Below are 22644 nucleotides of genomic sequence, written 5' to 3'. Positions count from 1 at the left end.
TAAACTAACTCAAAACTTCGGGCTTTAAGCGGAATGAATTCATGAAAGAGATGAGACCTGATCTGTCCAGCTTCTGGGAGCTTCCTTCAAAGTGCTAACTTCAGCTAACCTATTAGGGAAGAAAAATAACACTTAACTTTTTTGATTTAAGAACATAGTTGCAAAATTGATTTACTATATACTCCAGCAATCAAATTGTTTTAAATCATCACTTTTATAATATATAGGTATGGATAAGATTTTTGTCATGGTAAAATTGTGCCATAATTCATGGCACAGCCAAGGTAAAATATAGATAATTTCATCATGTGATCACAGCAACAAAAATTGGCAGCTACCACGCATTAACAGCTTGTTCTCTTTGAAATGAGACTAGATCAAAGCAAAATAAACTGTTAACATGCACAGGGTCCTCACAAAGGATTTGTTGAATTTGATCCGCTGCTGTGCATTAGCAGTTCATTAGTTTGCTTAGATATAGTCCTCTGACATGGAACTAGATGAAAGCGAACTAACAAACTATGAATGTGAGTGACAGGGCACATATAAATGGCAAAATGTCTCTGACAGTGCCGACATCTTTATCATAATTGTATCCTCCTATATAGGGAATATTTTTAAACTGAGACTTAAACCTGCTCAACCTTTCCAGAAAATACATAATGTCCTCCATGTTGGGAGCTTTCATATATAACAGACTTCTTTGCACTTTTTTTTGTTTTGAAGAAGCCTGTTTCTAAAGCTGAATAAGTTTAATAATCAGATACATTGACTTTTTAATGCTGAATTCAAAGTTTTGGAGGGGGCAGAGGATTGATGTTGGAGGTTAGGGGGGACACACCATTATGGTAGGTCATAGTTTTATGCTATGACACTAGAGGAGTGTTTCCCAAACTTGGGACGCCGCTTATGTAGGGAAAGCCCCTGGCGGGCCGGGCAGTTTGTTTACCTGCCCTGTCTGCAGGTCTGGCTGATCGCTGCTCCTATTGGCCGCGGTTCGCTACTCCAGGCCAATGGGAGCTGCTTGAAGTGACAGCCAATATGTCCCTCATCCCGCGCCACTTCCAGCAGCTCCCATTGGCCTGGAGCAGCAAACCACGGCCACTGGGAGCCGCGATCAGCCATACCTGCAGATGCAGCAGGTAAACAAACCGGTCCGGCCTGCCAGGAGCTTTCCCTACACAAGCGGCGTCCCAAGTTTGGGAAACGCTGCACTAGAGCATCAGGTTTAATAAATTCTTTAATTCTTGGATTTAATTTTAGTGTTTTCTGATATTACGACCAAGAAAATCTTCCATATAAATATTTGTAAACCTTTTCAGTCACTCAGTTTTTACCTTCCAAAATATCATAAACAACTTTACTGTGCCATATCTGTAGTCTTTGCATACTGTGCTGGAAAGTTTCTTCTGCATAGCAAATGTATAGTATTAAACTATGTACATATTAAATTCAATAACAGTGTTCAGACTAAGCTTTAAAATGCTAAACACTAATTACTGAATCACAACACTGATATGCGTAAGCATATTTCTTAAAACTGTAACTAAAGAATATTGGATCATTTGGTAGCTGAGTTTTTTGTTGTTTTTTTTTTTCTTCTCAGCTTCCCAGACCTTAAAAATGAACTGCAAAGTAAACGGCAAAAGCTTCCTCCATATTTTTGCTAAAGGACTCAAGAAAAAGAGTTTTTTTCAAAAGTTCAAGTTAAATAGATTTTAACAAAAACAACAAGCCCCTCCCCAAATGTTTAACGTTCTGATTAAATAGCCCTTCCTGATCAGGTTTCAGTCTTCTCTGCTGTCATAATCTCATTAAGTTCTTCAGTTCTTTAAGGCGTTCTCCAGCCAAAAAGAGCTGAGTCATGACCTGATATTTCTAATGTAGGAAGCTAAGCAAAAAATTAATTGAAAAACAAAACTAAATCTATTGCAGCAGATCTATTTTATACATTGTAGAGAAGCCAAAAGGACACAGACTATTACAGGTCGCTTGAATGTATACATTTGTACTGTGTGGATAGTTTCTCCTCTTCCCCTTTGTTGCTGCTTTTAACATTAGGAGTTCATATTTTCCAGGTCATGGACATAATAGGAAGATATAATTCAGCTAGATAATACATATTGATCTTTGCTCATTGCAAAGATTTGTTTATTTATAAACATTCATTTGTGTTAATTATGCTCCTGGATTTTGTGTCTACTTAGATTTTTATATAACTAAAATGTATTATAAAATGTAGATTAAGAAGTGAGATTAATGTAATATTGAAGTATCGTATTTTAACTTAAATATTTTCATAACTTTTGCCAATATTTCAACAATTCTTGTCTGAAAATTAAATATAATTTCATGCAATAAAATAGATTGTAATTGACTACATAATGTTACTTCAACCAGTAATTCCGGGGAAATGGTATCATAATCTGTTTATATTCTAAAATGTGTTTTTGGTTTTTTGACTCAGGTACATACTGCAATTCTGCTAGTGCTTGCTTTGTAGCATCTGATGGCAAAAACCTGAGGCTGTATCAAGCAGTGGTAGATGCACGAAAACTGCTAGATGAATTGTCTGACCCTGAATGTTCTGTAAGTTTACATAGAGCTTATCTGAGAGACTTGAAATGTAAAAGGCAAAAGTTTAACATATTAGTTTTGTTCCAAAAGCTTCACTTTACTCATAGCTGCCAAATTTTGTGCACCTCCATGTGATGTCATGTAATTTTTACTTAGGGCAGGTCTTCACTACCCGCTAGATTAGCGGGTAGAGATTGACCTATCGGGGATTGATTTATCACATCTCGTCTAGATACGGATAAATCCCCTGCCCCAAATCAGAAAATCTTTACAAACTGCACCCTAGTTCAGATGTGCTAGTATGGACAATTGTTGCCACGTCACAAACCATTGACTTGGATTCTGTGCATGATCAGCTGTCCATACTAATGTGCCTATTTTCAGGATTTGGAGCCTAAATATTAAGGGAGTGGGTTAGTGGTCCCCTACCCCAGGATGTACAATCCTATCACTTGTGGGTTGCCAACCATCCAGAGTTGTCCTGGAGTCTCCAGGAATTAAAGACTAATCTTTAATTAAAGATTGTCATAAAATGCCATCTTCAGGAATATATCCAGCCAAAATTGGCAACTGTACTACCACCTGCAGAATTCACTAGGTCTCTCAACAAACACAGTCTCGCCACTTTTAGGATTTACTGGGTGTCTCATTCTAGACTGGGTTTGCTACTGCTGTATCAACATATACCTATCCCCTGGCTCCTCTAATTTTTCTACAGAAACGCTGGACTCCAAAATGTTCTCTCGTGTTTGGTTCAGACCCCAAAGAATGAACATCCTCATTTCCACCAGAGTCACATCCCCCATTTTTAATACCATAAACAGGCTCTTTCCTATCCTGCTTGAGAAACTCTCTGTTCAGCCTCTATTTTTTTTCTGCTACACAGACTACACGCTAACACAATTTCTGTGGTACTGGTCCTAACTGCATATCTCTCCTTGCCTTTCAAAGGTATAAGATAGGTCAGATCTGAAAACAGTAAACCAGACAGCTTGTGAACCACCATTCACAGCCTTTTCTTCTCTTTACATGCCTCGAATGTAGGTCCCTCCTTTCTACCTACCAAAGTTTAGGTTGTGCATAGAACAGAGTCATGTATCAAAAACAGGCCTTGCAGTAGATTACTGTTTTTCTGCACAGTGACAAAATCTGAAATTAAGCAGGAATGAAGCAATGGATTGGACAGCATTGTGTTATAAAACAAGATAACTCATTGTAAAAATGGGCATAATGAAAGAAGAAGTCCTTGAACAATGAACACAAAGTATCCATAAAAATTAATGTACGAAGAAGTGTTAAGGCATACACATGGATTGATCTAGTACCACAACAATGTTAATTTCATGCTTAATACTGCATTGTTCAAAAATATCAAAATGAAACCAGTAAGAAAAGCATGACTATTTATGCTTACAAGGAAAATTAGAAGCATCCAACTAACATGATTATATTTTCAGCTAATTGCAGCTGCTACTCTTTGAATGTATAATGTACTAATCATTACCTCCTTTTGCTCTGTTTCAGAAACTCATTGAGGAAGTGTTTAACATTGTGAGCCAACAATCTACTGCTCGACCAGGATGCATTATTGAACTTGATGCAATAACTAACCAAGTAAATAACTGGCTGACCATTAATGGTGTCATATAAAAGTGTTTAATCGTTTTGGCTGATAATTAACCTAATATACTGATAAGATAAAATATTTTTTCAAAGTAATGCTAATTAACAGGTAAAACAGAGGACCTCTCTCCAATCCTAATAAGCCCATTAAAGATTACTTTATTTCTGTTTCCACATTATTAAATTATCTTGAGAGAACTCCTTTTAATCTTAACATGTTAACATAAATATACCATGTTTCAAAGAAAAGTTAAAAGTATACTACATTTTCCATGTATATTGATTATGTAGCTACAGTGTTTTATGTAGCTCTAAAATAGCTTGATGTTTAAAATAAAAGTAATATCTCAATATAATTTTTGAATTTTTCTATGTTTTTAGTAATAACCGGATGCTAATTTCCTTGAGTCTTTAAAAAAAATTGAGAAGGATTTTCTATTACTGGTACTCCAAAATCTTTTAAGAATGACACCCTTTGAGATAATTTACTTACAGCTATAATGTTCTAGCTGAGGTGATGCTGATCCCTCATGAGACTAATCAATTAACCATTTTTTTCTATGCCTGTGTAATTAAAGGAAATCTGAAAATCTGTCTGTTTTTGTAGAGAATTTGTAACAGAATTTCAAGGAATTAACCTGGGCTAATTGGGTTTCATTTTTCCACATTGACTGTTTGCTAATTTAGCAGTATGTTGAACACTTTAGCCATTCATCTCGCCTTATTTAATGGGAATTGTGTAATTAAACATATCCTGTAACCTTTATTCGTAGACATAAATTTTAGTAAAAATGAAATTAAGATTAAGAATAATTTACAAGAACATTGTAGTTGTCGGAAAAAACCCACTGTTAGAATAGCAGGGAATTCAGTTTAACTTTAACTTAAAATTAACTCAAACATTCAAAATTGTAGACATGCATAGCAAAAGGTACCCAAATGACTAACTCTGCCTTTATAGAACAGACCAAAAAACTGGAGATAAATTATCTATCCATAAATTTTATCTTATCCTGAGTATAAACATTAGAATCTGTTGGTCTTAATCGTACTTTTTACCATGACTACATCAATTCCTGTGCTCTTTACAGCAGTGTCCCATCCAGAAAAAAGATGTATTTTACCAATTTCTGATTAGACGTACAGCATAATGAAGGAAGTCTTTTGGCACTCTTTAGTAAGATTCCATATCTTCGCAGAGGGGTTGTAGTTTTTGTCATTATATTACTAATCTGTAACCTGAATTTTAACTGTGTGGGGGGATGGTTTGAGAATTTTCTGTCACTTAACAATGGCCTTCCTCCTATGGGGTGGTATTTCAGAAGGATCTGTTGCTGGTTGGAGAGCATAGCATTGAATGTGTCTGGAAGGAGGAAAATCCGATTTCTTCCTGTCTTAACAGCCTTTCCTAACAATTTGTTTACTACATTCTGGAGGTTGTCTTTCTAAAGAAGAGAGCGCTAGAAATTTATCTTCTTAAAAAAAAATAATCTTAGGTCTCCACCAGGCATCCATTAAAAATTTGCCAGCCCATAAAGGATCGTTTTGATAGTGCCGATTTGCCAGTTTACTTTTGCAAATGTCATTTGTGCTAGAGAACTAGTCTAGCATAGTAGATCTCACAAAGATTATTTGTTTTTCCACATCTTTTAAGTATATAAATGTCCTGACATTACTTATTAAAGAATGGCAGTGAGTGACCCTGGTCTATAACAATACTAACAGAAAAGGAATTATACTAGTATTGAATGCTGTTTTGTATAACTATTTTGAAATTGTAACTACTGTTCTACAATGTTTCCAGTGTGGCTCAAATACACAGTTGCTTCATGTTTTTCAAGAAGATTTCATTTTGGGATACAAACCACATAAGGAAGATGTGGAAGGGAAGGAAACAGAAACATTTTTCAAACCATCACAAGGTACAGTATAAAAATAGTAAGCAATATGAAATAGGTGTCTAAAGTGTTCATGAAGGACACAAACCTCTCAGGCATAAATTGAACAGTTTTTAAATATAGGCTCTTTAAGGTGAAATGCAACATAGGTATATTTTAAACATTTTTACTATAGTAACATTAAATGTGCTGTAATTTGCACAAAGTAGAACCATTTCCAATTTGCATAATGAGTTATATGCTCCAGTTCATTTGTTCAATTTTTTATCATTTGTGTGAAAAATAGAACAGGTTCTGAAGTCATACATGAACTTGTTTGTATAGAAAATTTTACGGGTACATTTTGTATTTAATTTGTAAAGTGGAATGGTAAAAATCTAAGAATTAGCAATAATTAGGTCTGGCCCATAGGATGAGTGTTTCTGACTTGCCAGCTGTTTCACTAGAACATGACTTAAGAGTTTGCTAGTAAAAAAGGGGGGGGGGATGGGAGGGAGGGAGGGGGGGAGAGAATAGAATATAAGACTCAGCGGAGCTTTTTAAAGAGATACTGTGAAGGCAAAAAAGCCTGAAAATTAGACTTACTGGTTGTGCTTTGGGGTGCATTCAGATCACTCCATCTCCTTGTACTCAGGTATAGAAGTAAAACAAGTACAATACTGAAATATTCTGAAAATCCCCTTTGGGTGTTCAATACTTAACAGTATTCTCGGTAAAAAATCAATTCTTTATAACCTCTTTAAGGTATAAAAAGTTTTAAAATCATGAGAATTGACTGTGAAATTTTAAAAATTATAGCCTCTGTTGTTGGTGGAGATGGCATGGGTACTACTTACATGTCCTTCTTTCACAGTTTATTAAAGCACAGAAAGGCCAAGTGTTTTTGTCCTTTGGATTGTCAAAGAGAATTTTAGTGGAAAATAACTTTCCAGCTACCAAAACCTAAATATGGGGAACAGTGTTTGACACAGATTCACAATAGAGCACTGTGATGACGTATGTATCCCACACAGGCCCTGAAAGGAGTAAAGTGGCCTGAAAAGCCAGTTAACCTATTGGGCTGTACCTGGCTTGGCTGGAGAGCCAGATCATGCCAATGGCCAAAGAAGGCACGGGAAAACTGAAGCACAGCTTTATGTGGCCACAACAGCTGCCAGGGGTTTGCCACGTGGGAGCTCATCCAGGATCTACAGCTACTCCCTCTGAAAAGGGAGGAATAACAGAAAAGCTGCAAAATGGTGGCAGTAGTTCACATGTTGGTGGGAACAGAAGGATCAGACCCAGTCTGTCTTCCTGCAGTTGCTGCAAGAACAGCAAATTCAATACAAAACCCTTCAGCTGCAGCAGGAGCGTTTGCTGTAGTGGGTGGAGAAATGAACTTCAGGGAATCAAGCATCTCTTGGGGAAGAAGGTCCCAGCAGGTCAGTCCCAGGCTTTAGAAAGTGGAGGCCAGACAATGACCCAGAGGCTCTTTTATGTACTTTTAAGCAGGATGGACAATCATTCTGAGTGACCTCATTTCTGTCAGGAGAGGCCCAAGTAGCACACAGGGCCCTATCTAATGAACAAGCAAAATTGTATCTCATGGGGCTGACACCTGAAGACTATTGACATCGTTTTACAATGGAACAGTTCGCCCAAGAAGCATGGCCCAGGGCTGGTTCAGTAGTTCTGAGACATAGCATCATCCTGTGTCCAGAGATGAGTTCTGTAGAGAGAATTTTGGAACAGATCATCTTAGAACAACGTCTGCAGGTTCTACCAGCTGGGGCCAAAGTTGGGTCTGGAAATTTCATCCAGTTTACAGCAGCAGTGCAGTGGAAAGAAGAGAGACCTCTTTGGAAGCAGATGATCTGAACAGTGGGCCAGGTCAAGATCACCACCCAAGAAAAGAAAGGTGGGAAGAAGTCAAACCCCGATCTTCAGAGGTTGGAGAAAACACACTAGGAGGAAGAGGCCTGGGCAGACCTACGTTCACATTCAACACCCTCTCCAGTCATTTCCGCAGATCAAGAGGAATACCCTGGGCGATAGCCAGGGAAACCTAGACATGTGTTTTAGTTATGGCCGTTCCTGATGGAGTGTGACAACCTGAGATGATATAAAAGTTGTGGTTTGAGCGGCTCCTTAGGCCGGAATCAGATGCCACCATATGTGGTGTCCATCAAGTAAGGGAAATAGGGAGAGAAGGGCCTGATGGACTCAAGTTTGCGGCAAATTCTTATTAGGGGAAACAGATGTCTATCTGGCAAGATAGACCAGCACATTCCGGTGCACATATCTTGTTTGCATGGAGAGAATATTCCCAATGGCATTGGTGGAGTTAGAGATACAGAGCCAATGTGGCCAAGTGAGAGTCGGAGTGTTGAGGCGCCTTCTGTTGCCTTTGATCCTGGACAGAAGCTGACAAAGTTTCACAGCCCTGATGGGGTATGGGACAGTGCCTAAGCCAGTACCAGAGAACCCTACCCATGTTCCAGAACTACACTCAGGGTTGCTTGGGCCTTATGGGCACACATAAGAGGATTGGAAGTACTTGTTAGATCTGGAGACCACTGACAGAACTAAAGAGGAAAATGAGACATCTTCACAGCTTGCAGGAATAATTACAGGAAGCTCAGTGGGATTTGGCAGAAGTAAATACCTCCCAGTAGAAAATTGTAAGATGGGTAGAAAAGTTAGAACAGGACAGGGTCCAGATAAAGGTGGAATTGGAACAGAAAAGCAACAGAACTGTCTATGCTTCAGGTGGCAAAAAATTCCACAAAACAAGGGCCCGAAGTTGAGCCAGAACAATATACTGTGGAGATGCAGACCATCCTCTCCCTCCCCCCTCTGCAGTGGAGCAGCAGCAGCAAATGGAGTAAACGGTAACAGCAGCAAGGCTGCAAGAAAAGCTGATGAAGATGAATCAGACTTTGCAGGAGACCTATTGAGAATAGACAAACCTAGAAAAAGAAAAAGGGGGGTAGAATGCCAGATGTAGCTCCTGACCTAGATGATATGAGAAGTTCATTGGACAGCTGGCTGGGAGCCCTCTGGGCTGGGGAAAGAGAGATTATTAACATTACGATATAACAAGGGTGAGAAGCTGGACAAGGTCAACACCTTCCTGCCCCCACTGTGGCAAGACCCTAGCAACTGGGTGGGATACTGTCTTGAGTGGGAGGGTATGTGATGGGGTGTATACTCCCCACAGATGATGGAAGGGTTAAAGTGGCTTGAGAAGCTAGTGAAACTATTGGGCTTCTCCTGGAGGGGCGTTAGGCATAACTGTGATCAAATCCAGCTAGGAAGGGGCTGGGTCTTTATTAAGGAAGGTGCAAAGGGCTGCTGTGGGAGGGCCTAGGGAGGACACCCAGGAGAGAGGTAGCTGGGAGTTTGCTTTCTTGAGCTGAGGGCTGAAAGAAGCCTGGGAGTCTGAGCCTTGAGCTGGAAGTCTGACTGGAGATGGGCTAGCCAGGGACTGCAGCTGGCCTGAAACCCTGGTTAGAGGGAATAGGACAGTCACTAAACAGTGGGAGAGAAACTTAGGAGCTTGGGTTGGTATTGGGATGATTTGAAGCTGGGGTTAGTCTGCAAAAGCAGCGGCTACCAACTGAGCCCATCCGGCCTGAAAATTCTCTTCTTTTGCTATTTTCTGTTGGACTTTAAGAGCAGGACTTCGAGGTTCTGCAGAATGATGGGATTCTGTTACCTGGCATGGCTGGAGACTGAAACAGGCCAGGGAAGTCCTGGGGGAAGCTGAGGTACAGCTATCACAATGTCACAAACAGTCACCGGGGGTGTGGTGCAACAGCTGTTTTGCCACAAGGACCAAAAATAAAACTGCAGGAAAATGTACATTGCAGCGCATTCATTTCTTTAATAAAAATAAAATTCTCCTGCAGTCAGACTTTTTGATCACAAAACTGGAATGGTTAAGCATTTCTGATGTGTATAAGTAAAACCGAAAACAGTGGTTCAACCTTGACATCAGTGTCCTCTTGGAGGCCCCACTGAAGTGAATGGGAATTTTGCTATTGACTCCAATGTTTCACGCAATGTTTCAAAAAGGTCCCAGGGCCACAATCAGTACATTGGGCAGCTCTTTGCCTTGGTTTTGCTCCCTTTGTGCCTCTCAAGTAGTACAAATGGAGCAGAAGCCATGTGCAAGCCCTGGCTAGTCCCCTGGCGGTGAACAGTTGGCACGTGTACCTCCTATGCCTCCCTTGTCGCTGACCATGATACAGGGGAAGGAGTGGGGAGTTGAAATGGATGGAATGCATTCTGCTCCTCCTTTCCCCAGCTGGTGTATGGACCTTTGGTGAACATAACCAGCTGGTGAAAGTTAGAGTAACCCCCAGGCTTCTTTAATTTGTGCTTGGGTGAGGCTTGGGCAGAGAATCAGAAGACCCTTTGGGAAGAAGTGATGACCTCTTGCTCATCACTTCCCGCTGCTCTCCCAACTTCAGTGGCATCAACTTTAATGTTTTTCAATAATCTTTGATATTGTCACCCTGACATACACTTCAAACTAAGAAGAATGTATTTCTTACATTAAACGAGGGTAGACTATGTAACCTTACTAAAAAACACTTTTTTGTGTGGTGTGTGTGTATTTAGTTTTTGTATTTGTATAAATTAATAATCAACCAAAGCAACATTTTGGAAAACGAAACACACACCCCACCAACTACGTAATTCTTTAGGTATCAGAGATTTTCACAAAAAATTATGTTTATTATTTAAACCATTTTTATTGAACCATTAACTTCCTAATTATGTGTTTGGTTTAAACAACAGGTCATCGTCCACCACCTTTCTCAGAAAAATTCTATCTTGTAGTAATTGAAAAAGATAGGAATGGCTGCTCAGTTCTTCATATGTGGCATCTTCATCTTAAATCTGTGCAAGCATTTTTAGGTGAGTGAGTATTTTCTCAGAGATGAACATGTATTTACCTTAAATGTTGCATGGTTGATTTTAAGCTAGTTAATTTTTTTTTAAAAATAGATTTCCTCATTAGTAAACAGATGAGCAGCATCCAAGCAATCAATCCAGTTTTACTACATTTTTAGATTTTCACTTTAAATACTGGGGGACATTTAAGTAACATTAGTGGAAGTTATTACATGACTATTTCTGTTACACAATAACTTCAATTTTTATATATATATAAAAATATATAAATGTACAAAACATAGAAGACCACTATACTTGCACAGCTCAGTTTCAGTTATATCACAGCGTTGATCAGATGGTTGAATTCTACTACAAATAGAACACTGGAAATTTTAGACTAACTTGTAAGATCAATGGAAAAGTTTGATGCAGCTGAATGATGGCTGCTTATCAAAGTTTTAAGGAAAATTAAATCCACTCTGTGCCAGTCATAAAATAGCATTATTGTTACAGGGACAAGTGACGTTTTCAAGCATGTTTTATCTTAAAATGTAAATGTTTGAGAAAGTTATGATCATGTGAAAACAAGAACTAATAATCTAAACTATTTCCAAGTAGAACAAGAGCAACCCAGAAGTATGCTATGTGCCTGTTCTGGGTGACTAATGCACTCCTAATGCACTCCTAAGAAAACAATTCTTTGTCTATAGGATATCTAAACTGTGGCTGTACACACAATTATTTATAATACTGTTTCTAATGCTTCTTTCAAGCAAAAAAACCTGAAGTTACTTCATCAGAGAATCAACTTTGTGTACCTGAACAAAAGACTGTGGAGTCTTCTCCGGATACCTCACCTGGCTCAACTCCTATGCCACGTTCTTCATCAATTGCTAATCTTCAGACTGCCAGTAAACTCATTTTGAGTTCTAGACTTGTATATAGCTATCCACTAGATCTTCCAACTGGTGTAGAAGTAATAAGAGCAACCCCTTCAGCAGGTAAAATAATACTGTTCTGTGCAGTCTACCAAGTTTTTGGCAACAAATTGACTTCTAGTTAGTAGTACTTGTGTTGTACAACCCCATTTTGCCAAAGTTCTGGCTAACTGACATTTATGTCCTTCCATGAAAAATTATGTTCTGAATTTGAGGAGCTGCACTCTAGGTCCCTTAAAACCAGTAGATTAGAAAGAGTGGCAGTTGACTTTTTCAAAAGACTACACTAGTTTTTATGACCCCTTTAATGCTGATTTATAAAACTATTTGATAAAGTTGGGTTAGTCAGTAGGTCGAATTGCCAACTTTACCCAAACACTTTCCCCACGCTGATAGTTTCAAATGTTCCCTGGGACCTTCAGAAGACTGGAATTGTACATGCTGTGTGTGTATTTCTGAAAGAATGAGGAAAAAACTGTCTAGTAGTCTAACATAATGCCTAAGCCCCGTAATTGCTTTGGTATCATTTCACCCCATGTTTAATCAAGTTAAGAAAATCCCAATAATTTGAAAATCTGTTTTAATATTCCTAACCTAAACCACAGCAAATCATGATATATTTTATTCATGTATCCATTATATTTTATATTACTAATAGTGAATTCTGTTTGATCTTACTTCAGGTCACCTGAGCTCATCATCAATATACCCAGTCTGCCTTGCGCCTTATTTGATAGTAACGTCCTGTTCAGACAACACAGTGCGGTTCTGGAAATGCACTGTAGAGACGGATCTAAATAATGGAAATGAAGTGAGGGAGACATATCATTGGAGAAAATGGCCTTTAATGAATGATGAGGGGGAGGACAACAGCAGTACAGTACGCGTAATAGGAAGGCCAGTTGCTGTTAGCTGTTCTTACACAGGACGTCTTGCTGTGGCATACAAACAACCTGTACAGAATAACGGTTTTGTTTCCAAAGAATTTTCTATGCATGTTTGTATATTTGAATGTGAGTCTACAGGAGGATCAGAATGGGTTTTGGAACAGACTGTTCATCTGGATGACTTAGTTAAGGTTGGGAGTGTACTTGATTCAAGGGTCAGTGTAGATAGTAATTTGTTTGTATATAGTAAATCAGATGTATTTTTAAACAAAGACAAATACTTTATGCCCAATATCAAGCATTTGGTACATTTGGACTGGGTATCAAAAGAAGATGGCTCACATATACTTACAGTTGGAGTGGGTGCCAATATATTTATGTATGGACGACTGTCAGGAATTCTAACAGAGCAAACAAGCAGTAAGGATGGAGTAGCTATTATTACTTTACCACTAGGTGGTAGCATAAAACAAGGTATAAAGTCCAAATGGGTACTGCTGAGATCTATTGATTTGGTGTCCTCTGTAGATGGCACTCCTTCATTGCCAGTTTCTCTCTCTTGGGTACGAGATGGTATACTGGTAGTGGGAATGGACTGTGAAATGCATGTGTATGCACAATGGAAACATGCTGTTAAATTTGGTGATGGCAAAAGTGATGTTTTTACTACTGAAGACTCAGTAACTCAAGATCTACTAAAAACAAGTTTGCTAGCAAAGAAGACCAGTATAATTGATGGAGCAGGTATCGTAGATGATGTCTTTGGCACTCCAACTGTAATTCAAGATGGAGGCCTTTTTGAAGCTGCTCATGTCCTTTCCCCTACTCTTCCACAGTATCATCCAACCCAGCTATTAGAATTGATGGACTTAGGTAAAGTTCGCCGAGCTAAAGCCATTCTGTCCCATTTAGTTAAATGTATTGCAGGAGAAGTTGCAATAGTTAGAGATGCAGAAGCTGGGGAATGTGGTGGACCTAAACGTCATCTTTCTCGTACCATTAGTGTAAGTGGTAGTACCGCAAAGGACACAATCACTGCTGGAAAAGATGGTACTCGAGACTATACTGAGATAGATTCTATTCCACCACTGCCATTGTATGCATTGCTTGCTGCAGATCAAGATACCACATACAAAATTTCTGAAGAAACTTCTAAAGTACCTAAGGGGTTTGAAGATCACACTAAAAGAAAAACAGAGGATCAATACTCAAATTTATTCCAGATGCAGCCTGTTACAACTGATGACTTCATTGATTTTGAGATGGAAAAGAGAGAGAGTAAATCCAAAGTAATTAACCTATCTCAGTACGGGCCATCCTACTTTGGCCGAGAACACGCTAGTGTCCTCTCAAGTCATCTTATGCACTCAAGTTTGCCAGGCCTCACTCGTTTGGAGCAGATGTTCCTGGTTGCTTTGGCAGACACTGTGGCTACAACAAGCACTGAACTTGATGAGAACAGAGATAAGACTTACTCAGGTTAGTAGTGAGTGTGAATTCTATTGACACCCATGTATTTCAACTGATAAAAATAGAATTGTGCATAATGACTAATCATAGTGTTTAGGTGAATTTAGTACTCATAAAAAGGTGTTGGATTGACAGAGCTGGTATCTAAAGCCATTGATTCAGACAAGATACAGCAGAAGAAATGGTAGGGTAGGCTTTCCCCTCATGCTCTTGCTGAGTGTGCCCCAGTCCTGATCTGTTAGTAAGTAGAGGGATGAATTCAGTCTCCATATCTGTTGAATTCTTGTCCTCCTGTTTGAAAATATCAATGGGGTGTAAATCGTATGTGTTCACAAGTACTCAATTTTTTATTTTGCAGGGAGAGACACATTAGATGAATGTGGCTTGCGGTATTTGTTGGCTATGCGCTTGCATACATGCCTTCTGACATCACTCCCACCTTTATATCGAGGTCAGCTGCTTCATCAAGGTAAGCCTTGCAATGTTTTATGTTTGCATGCGCAGACAGAAAACGTTTCAGCATTATCTTCAATATTTGTATTATCCCATTTAGGAACTTTTATGATACGTGTTCACTTAAGCCATGATCATGCAAAGACTTACGCGTATGTTTACCTTCATCCACTGTGAATAGGACCATTGACTTCATAAGTTCTTTGATACAGTCTATGACTAGGGTAATGGAAGGAGAGCTATAGAAAAGTCATGAGTTGGAAAGTGTGTTAAAGAGATTATGGCTTGTCAGTATGAAGTTTGGATATTTTCCCCAACAAAATAAGTTTGTTTTTTTTTTAAATCTGCTTTGCAGAAGAAAAAAAAATAAGACTTTATTTTTCCTAAGCTATAACTTGTAATTTTTATCCCAGCTATCTGATTCCTGGTTGAAGCAGGGGCTGAGTGCTGCTGCTCTGAAATCTGGGGTAGGAGAGCAGGCAGCACCTGAGGAGCAGACAGATTCCCATCCTCTGAAGGGACTTGTGATAACAGGGTATTTTCCCCTTGCCTCTGTTTCTCACCATAGCATTACAGCATGTGTGGGAAAGGAATGTTGAAAGCACTAAGGCTGCTGCATTGAGCGCCAAAATCTTCAGGATGCAGTTAGAGGCAAGAGTAGGAAGGAATGCTGTTTTGTACACAGTTTGCCATCAGTCATTTCAAGAGCTTGAGAAGTGGGTCAAGCCGCCTATTATTGTTCCCAATATCCTTTGGCTGTGTTGCTGCGCAGCACATTTCCCTTACTGGCTTTTCTGTACCGACAGTGGCATGTGTATGCTCTCTTCCCTCCACAGACTTGGCAGATATGTTAAGAGAAATGTAGTAAGTGGAGCCAGTGATTGAGGGGAGCTGCTACTGAGGGATAATAAACAGGAAGAAGGAATTTTGGCCTCTTGGGTTAGCAGACACTATTCCTTTTTACTCTTGAAACAGCTTTCGCTTTATTCCTTTTTTCACACCTACCCTCACAGCTGCTTGTAAGCTTTGCAGTTCACACACAATGACCTTAAGACTCTATCCATTGCAGTTGCCTCCCAAATTAGGGCCTTTGGGTGGGAGGGAGAAAGAGGGGCAGAAAAAATGCCTCATCTCAGGTGAGTTCCCAGCAGAGATGAGTCCACTACCTGTTTGCTCCCTGGGCGTTGCTTTGCAGTCCTGCATCACACTACTATCCTTCAAATCCCTGCTTCATCCAGAAAGTTCAGGCAAAGTCTGAAATAGGATTTAGATTATGAATTAAATGCTTTAAAGAAAGATACTAGTTAGATTCTTGGGGATTTTCTGAAATAATTGCAGTCTACAATCACTACATTTAGTGACATAATAAAATTTTGTACACACATAGCAATGTGTGTTCAAAGCAGGATGCTCTCTACGTGGAGGGTGCACCACCATTAGTAACCTGATTAGCAGCACCACTTCCTCCTGTTGGGAATGACGCATCTAAGAGAACCCCACTCTTTGGCTGGGAGTCCTACCTCTGTTCTGCTAATTAGCATTCTTGATTTAAAAAAGAAAAAATTTGCCTCAGGATGCAACATTATAAACACTTTATTATAAGTAAAAAGTTAGAATCAAAATGATAAATTCATGTGATATGGCCCATATGCAGTATTCCTCCTATTTTTCGTTTGTTTATTAACAACCTTTTATTTTTTGAAGATTAATTGTCCCATGCCACTATTTAGGTGTATCTACCTGCCATTTTGCCTGGGCTTTTCATTCTGAGGCTGAGGAAGAGTTGATCAACATGATTCCTGCTATCCAGAGAGGAGATCCACAGTGGTCGGAACTAAGAGCAATGGGTATAGGTTGGTGGGTCAGGAATATTAACACACTCCGAAGGTGCATTGAGAAGGTAGTTCGAATCACTTACATTAAAACTTTGCTATGTTTTGTATAACTTAAGAAATAAATTATAGCAAGATATGTATTAGATATGCCATTCATAACAGAAATCCATGACGAAGATTAGTGTTAAGATCTGCAGCATGTATTACATCTCATCAGTAACTCAAAAGATGGATTTAAAAAGTACTTTAAGGTCAACAGTAAGTTAAAAGAAGTTTCTGATTTTCTCATTTTAGGAAATACTTTTTTCTTAATCTTTTTCTTAAGTCTATTAAATAGTGATTTTTCTCATCTCAAACAAATGACAAAACTTGCATTGATTTCAGTGGGATCAGAATTTTACCCATTGAATCTCCCAGCTTTGTAACTTAAGTCCCTGATCCTAAAATTATGTGGACAGATCTTTGGATCTAAATGAAAACCCACTCCCAACATTCTAACACTTTTATTTTAAATAGTATGTGATATGGTAGTGAGCAAATGGCTGTGAATTGTAATGGAGCACCAGTGGAGCCCAAGTTCATAGATTCATAGAAGTGTAAGGCTGATAGGGACCTCATGACAACATAAGAATAGCCATACTGGGTCAGACCAAAGGTCCATCTAGCTCAGTATCCTGTCTTCTGACAGTGGCCAATGCTAAGTGTCCCAGAGGGAATGAACAGAACAGGTAATCAAGTGATCCATCCTCTGTCGACCATTTCCAGCTTCTGGCAAACAGAGGCTAGGGCCACCATCTCTGTCCATCCTGGAGTAACCATGTGCAGACTCACCCGGCGGCACCTCCTGCTGGTCATCTCAGGGAATTAGCCTCCAGAGCACCCTCTGTCGGCCGGTGTCTCACCCTGCTCCGTATCCCTCCCGGACAGTGGGTGACCCTTTCACTGGGTGCTGCCCCCTGACAGTACCCCCACTGTTTCTCCGGGCGTCCCCACCCAGGGGAACGCCCACCCATTATTGCCACCTCACCACAGTATAAGGCTACTGCCAGTCATCGTCTAGCCCCCACGCCCTAGGTCAGACAGCAATATCAGCCTACTCATCATCAGCAAGGTTGGGTTTAGACCTGCTGCCTTTGCCTACCCCTGGTCTGCCCTCTGCAACCCTCAGTACCTGTTGGCCTTATGCTAAACTGCAGCCTGGGGCTTTCCAGGCTGGAGCTCCCCAGCTCCTCTGCCTTTCCTCAGCCCTGCTCCACTCAGGTACCCTGTCTCTAGCTCCCTGCAGCCAGACCTGTCTCCCTCTACAGCTAGAGAGACTGCTGGGCTCCTGGCTCCCAGCCTCTTATTTAGGGCCAGCTGAGATCTGATTACAGCATGGCCCAGCTGCAGCTTCTTCCCCAATCAGCCTGGTAGCTTTTCCCCTGCCAAAGCCCTCTCCCCGGGCTGTTATTAAACCTCTCAGGGCAGGAGGGAGTGATCACCCTGCTACACCTGGCTAATAGCTATTGATGGACCTAGCCTCCATGAACTTATCTAGTTCTTTTATGACCCCCGTTATAGTCTTGGTCTTTACAACATGCCCTGGCAAGGAGTTCCACAGGTTGACTGTGCGTTGTGTGAAAAAAAAAAACACTTCCTTTTGTTTGTTTTAAATCTACTGCCTATTAATTCTGTTTGGTGACCCCTAATTCTTGTGTTAGGAGAAGGAGTAAAAACACTTCCTTATTTACTTTCTCCGCACCAGTCATGATTTTATAGACCTCTATCATATCGCCCCTTAGTCATCCCTTTTCCAAGCTGAAAAGTCCCAGTCTTATTATTCTCTCATGTGGCAGCCATTTCATACCCATTCCATAGCCTTTTCTGAACCTTTTCCAATTTCAATACACCTTTTTTGAGATGGGGTGGCCACATCTGCATGCAGTTCAAGATGTGGGTGTACCATGGATTTATAGAGGCAATATGATATTTTGTCTTATCTATCCCTTTCTTAATGATTCTCAACATTGTTTGCTTTTTTGACTGCCGGTACACATTGAGTGGGTGTTTTCAGAGAACAATCCACAATGACTCCAAGATCTCTTTCTTAAGTATTAACAGCTAATTTAGACCTCATCATTTTATATGTTTCGTTAGGATTGTTTTCCAATGTGCATTACTTTGCATATATCAACACTGAATTTTATCTGCCATTTTGTTGCGCAGTCACCCAGTTTTGAGATATCCTTTCGTAGCTCTTCACAGTCTGCCTGGGACTTGACTATCTTGAGTAATTTTGTAAAATCTGCAAAATTTGCCATCTCATTGTTTACCCCCTGTTTCCAGAACATTTATATATATGTTGAATAGAACTGGGCCAGTGCAGACGCCTGGGGGACACCACTATTTACCTCTCTCCATTCTGAAAGCTGACCATTTTTTCCTACTTTGTTGCCTATGTTTTAACCAGTTACCCATCCGAAGAGGACCTCCCTCTTATCCTATTAAAGCTTACTTTGTTTAAGAGCTTTTGATGAGGCTTGTCAAAGGCTTTCTGAATATCTGAGTACACTATATCCACTGGATCCCCTTGTCCACATGCTTGTTGACTCTTTCAAAGAATTGTCGTAGATTGGTAAGGCATGATTTCCCTTTACAAAAGAACATATTGACTCTTCCCTAACAAATTATGTTCATCTAGGTGCCAGACGATTTTGTTCAATACTGTAGTTTCAACCAGTTTGCCCTTAACTGAAGTCAGGCTTACCAGCCTGTAATTGCTCGGATCACCTCTGGAGTCCTTTTTAAGAATTGGCATCACATTAGCTATCCTCCAGTCATTTGTTACAGAAGCTGATTTAAATGATAGGTTACAGACTACAGTTAGTAGTTCTGCAATTTCACATTTGAGTTCCTTCAGAACTCTTGGGTGAATACTGTCTGACCTGGTGATTTATTACTGTTTAGTTTATCAATTTGTTCCAAAACCTCCTCTAATGACACCTCAATCTAGGACAGTTCCTCAGATTTGTCACGTAAAAAGAATGGCTCAGCTTTGGGAATCTCCCTCACATCCTCAACAGTGAAGACCGATGTAGAGAATTCAATTTAGTTTCTCTGCAATGGCCTTATCGTCCTTGAGTGCTCCTTTAGCATCTTGATCATCCAGTGGCCCCACTGGTTGTTTAGCAGGTTTCCTGCTTCTGATGTACTTTAAAAAAAAATTGCTATTACTTTTTTAATCTTTGGCTAGCTGTTTTTCAAATTATGTTTTGGCCTTCCTAATTATATTTTTATACTTCATTTGCCAGAGTTTATGCTCCTTTCTATTTTCCTCACAAGGGTTTAACTTCTACCTTTCAAAGGATTCCTTTCTACCTCTCTCTGCTTCTTTTACTTTGTTGTTTAGCCGCAGTGGTTCTCTTCATATGTTTTTTAATTGGGATATATGTTTAAGTTGAGCCTCTACAATGATGTCTTTAAAAAGTTTCCATGTAGCTTGCAGGGATTTCACTTTTGTCATTATATCTTTTGATTTCTGTTTCACTAACTTCGTCATTTTTGTGTAGTCCCCCTTTCTGAAATTAAATGCTACGATGTTGGGTTGCTCTCGAGTTTTCCCCACCACAAGGATGTTATAATTTAATTATATTATGGTCACTATTACCAAGCGGCCAGCTATATTCACCTCTTGGGCCTGATCCTGTGCTCCACTTAGGGCCAAATCAAGAATTGCCTCTCCTCTGGTGGGTTCCAGGACTAGCTGCTCCAAGAAGCAGTCATTTAAGGTGTCAAGAAACTCTCTCTGCATCTCGCCCTGACTTGACATATACCCAGTCAATATGGGGATAGTTGAAGTCCCCCATTATTATTGAGCTTTTTATTTTTATAGCCTCTCTAATCTTCCTGAACATCTCAGAGTTCATTATCACCATCCTGGTCACGTGGTTGGTAATATATCCCTACTGCTATATTCTTATTATTCAAGCAAGGAATTACTATCCATAGAGATTCTATGGTACGGTTTGGTTCATTTAAGATTTTTACTTCATTTGACTCTCTGCTTTCTTTCACATATAGTGTCACTCCCCCACCAGCACGACTTGTTCTGTCCTTCCCATATATTTTACACCCGGTATTACTGTGTCCCATTAATTATCCTAATTCCACCGAATTTCTGCGGTGCCTATTGTGATGGGTTGGGTTACAGAAACCCCCTTGGGACTGCCACCTGATGTGCTGAGACTACTTCTGAGCCCGTTTTCCCTGGCAGCTTGGGACTTCAGTACCCTGTCTTGTTGAGTCAGACATGCTAGCCTGCTACAAACACAGACTCAGATCTGAACCACATCCCCCACAAGCTGCAGACTTAACTGAAAACAGCTTAAGAAGTGCTCCTGTCTCTAGCACCCAGATACCCAGTTCCCAGTGGGATCCAAATCCCAAATAAATCCATTTATAAAGCTTATACAGTAACTCCTCACTTAAAGTCGTCCCGCTTAACGTTGTTTCGTTGCTGATCAGTTAGAGCATACTCATTAATAGTTGTGCAATGCTGCACTCTTACGTTGTTTGGCTGCCTGCTTTTTCCACAGTTGGCAGCCTCCCTACGCCCCTCCCCCAGTGCCTCCCACCTGCCAGCAGACCCTGTGGATCAGTGCCTTCCCTCTCCTTCCCCCGCCTCCTATCCATGGCAATCAGCTGGCTTGTGGTGTTTTGGAGGCAGAAGGGAGTGGGGAGGAGCGAGGACTGGCATGCCTCCCCCTCCGTCCGCTGCCTCTCAAACGCCGCAAGCCAGCTGATTGCCGCCGGCGGGAGGGAGAGGAGAGGAGTGAGGACTCGGCTTGCAGGCTCCCCCTCCCTCCTGCCGGCAGCAATCTGCTGGCTTGTGGTGTTCAGGAGGCAGCGGACGGAGGGGGGAGGCGTGCCAGTCCTCGCTTTTCCCCCTCCCTCCTGCCTCCAAAACACCGCAAGCCAGCTGATTGCCGCTGGCAGGAGGCAGGGGAGGGAGTGGAAGTGCGCCGAGTCCTTGCTCCTCCCCCCTCCCTTCTGCCCGGGGAGGGAGGGGGAGCCTGCATGCCAAGTCCTTGCTCCTTCCCCCTCCCTCCTGCTTCCAAAACACCACAAGCCGCTGATTGCCCTTTGCAGAAGGGAGGAGTGAGGAGTTGGTGCACTTCCACTCCCTCTTCTGCTGGCAGCAACCAGCTGGCTTGGCATTTAGAAGGGAGAGGAGGAGCCAGGATGCTGCAAGAGAAGTAAAAGGGGAGGCGGTGGGGGGAAGGATTGGAATGGGCGGGCTGAAGGTTGAAACCCCCACCTCTGCTGCTTGCAGAGTAGGGGAAGCTGCCCTGGAACCTAACCTCCTCTATTTACATTAATTCTTATGGGGAAATTGGATTCGCTTAACATCGTTTCACTTAAAGTCGCATTTTTCAGGAACATAACTACAACATTAAGTGAGAAGTTACTGTACAGGGTAAACTCAAATTGTTTGTTCTCTGTAACACTGATAGAGAGATTTGCACAGCTGTTTGCTCCCCCAGATATTAATTACTTGCTCTGGATTAATTAATAAGTAAAAAGTGATTTTATTAAATATAAAAAGTAGGATTTAAGTGGCTCCAAGTAATAGACAGAAAAACGTAAATTACCAAGCAAAATAAAACAAAAACATACAAGTCTAAGCCTAGTACAGTAGGAAACAAAATGCAAGTAAATCTCACCCTCAGAGATGTTCCAATAAGCTTCTTTCACAAACTAGACTCCTTCCTAGTCTGGATCCAGCAATCACTCACAACCCCGTAGTTACTGTCATTTGTTGCAGTTTCTTTTAAGCATGTCTTTGGGGATGGAAAGGCTATCTTTTGAGCCAGCTGAAGACAAAATAGAAGGGTTTCCAGGTCGTTTTATAGTCTCTCTTATGGGTGGAAACGCCTTTGTTCTCCTATGCAATTTCAAGATGGAGTCTGGAGCCACCTGGGCAAGTCACATGTCTATGGATGATTCAGCTTTTTGCAGGCTGATGCTATTGTTTACATGTTAGTTTGAACATTCCCAGGAAAGCTCAGATGTGGATTGGCACCTCCCAAAGTCCATTGTT

At 40.6% G+C, this 22644-nt stretch overlaps 1 protein-coding gene across 8 annotated transcripts in view; it reads left to right on the top strand.

Annotated features, from left to right (window-relative positions):
• The window catches only part of DMXL2 (Dmx like 2), a 153260-nt gene that overhangs the window by 49881 nt on the left and 80735 nt on the right, over positions 1-22644 (top strand). For all 8 annotated transcript variants that reach the window (XR_007776179.1, XR_007776180.1, XM_050966857.1 and 5 more), the window contains 8 exons: positions 2468-2589; positions 4102-4191; positions 6005-6122; positions 10884-11003; positions 11756-11983; positions 12604-14286; positions 14636-14746; positions 16461-16630. Coding sequence is in view for 6 of the 8 variants with exons in the window: in XM_050966857.1 (XP_050822814.1) it covers positions 2468-2589; positions 4102-4191; positions 6005-6122; positions 10884-11003; positions 11756-11983; positions 12604-14286; positions 14636-14746; positions 16461-16630 (2642 nt within the window). In the remaining 2 variants the exon portion in view is untranslated. The remainder of the gene's footprint in view (positions 1-2467; positions 2590-4101; positions 4192-6004; positions 6123-10883; positions 11004-11755; positions 11984-12603; positions 14287-14635; positions 14747-16460; positions 16631-22644) is intronic.

This window comes from Gopherus flavomarginatus, chromosome 9 (assembly GCF_025201925.1).
Source record: "Gopherus flavomarginatus isolate rGopFla2 chromosome 9, rGopFla2.mat.asm, whole genome shotgun sequence".
Classification (NCBI taxonomy): domain Eukaryota; kingdom Metazoa; phylum Chordata; order Testudines; family Testudinidae; genus Gopherus; species Gopherus flavomarginatus.
This window is presented reverse-complemented; position numbering and strand designations above follow the sequence as displayed.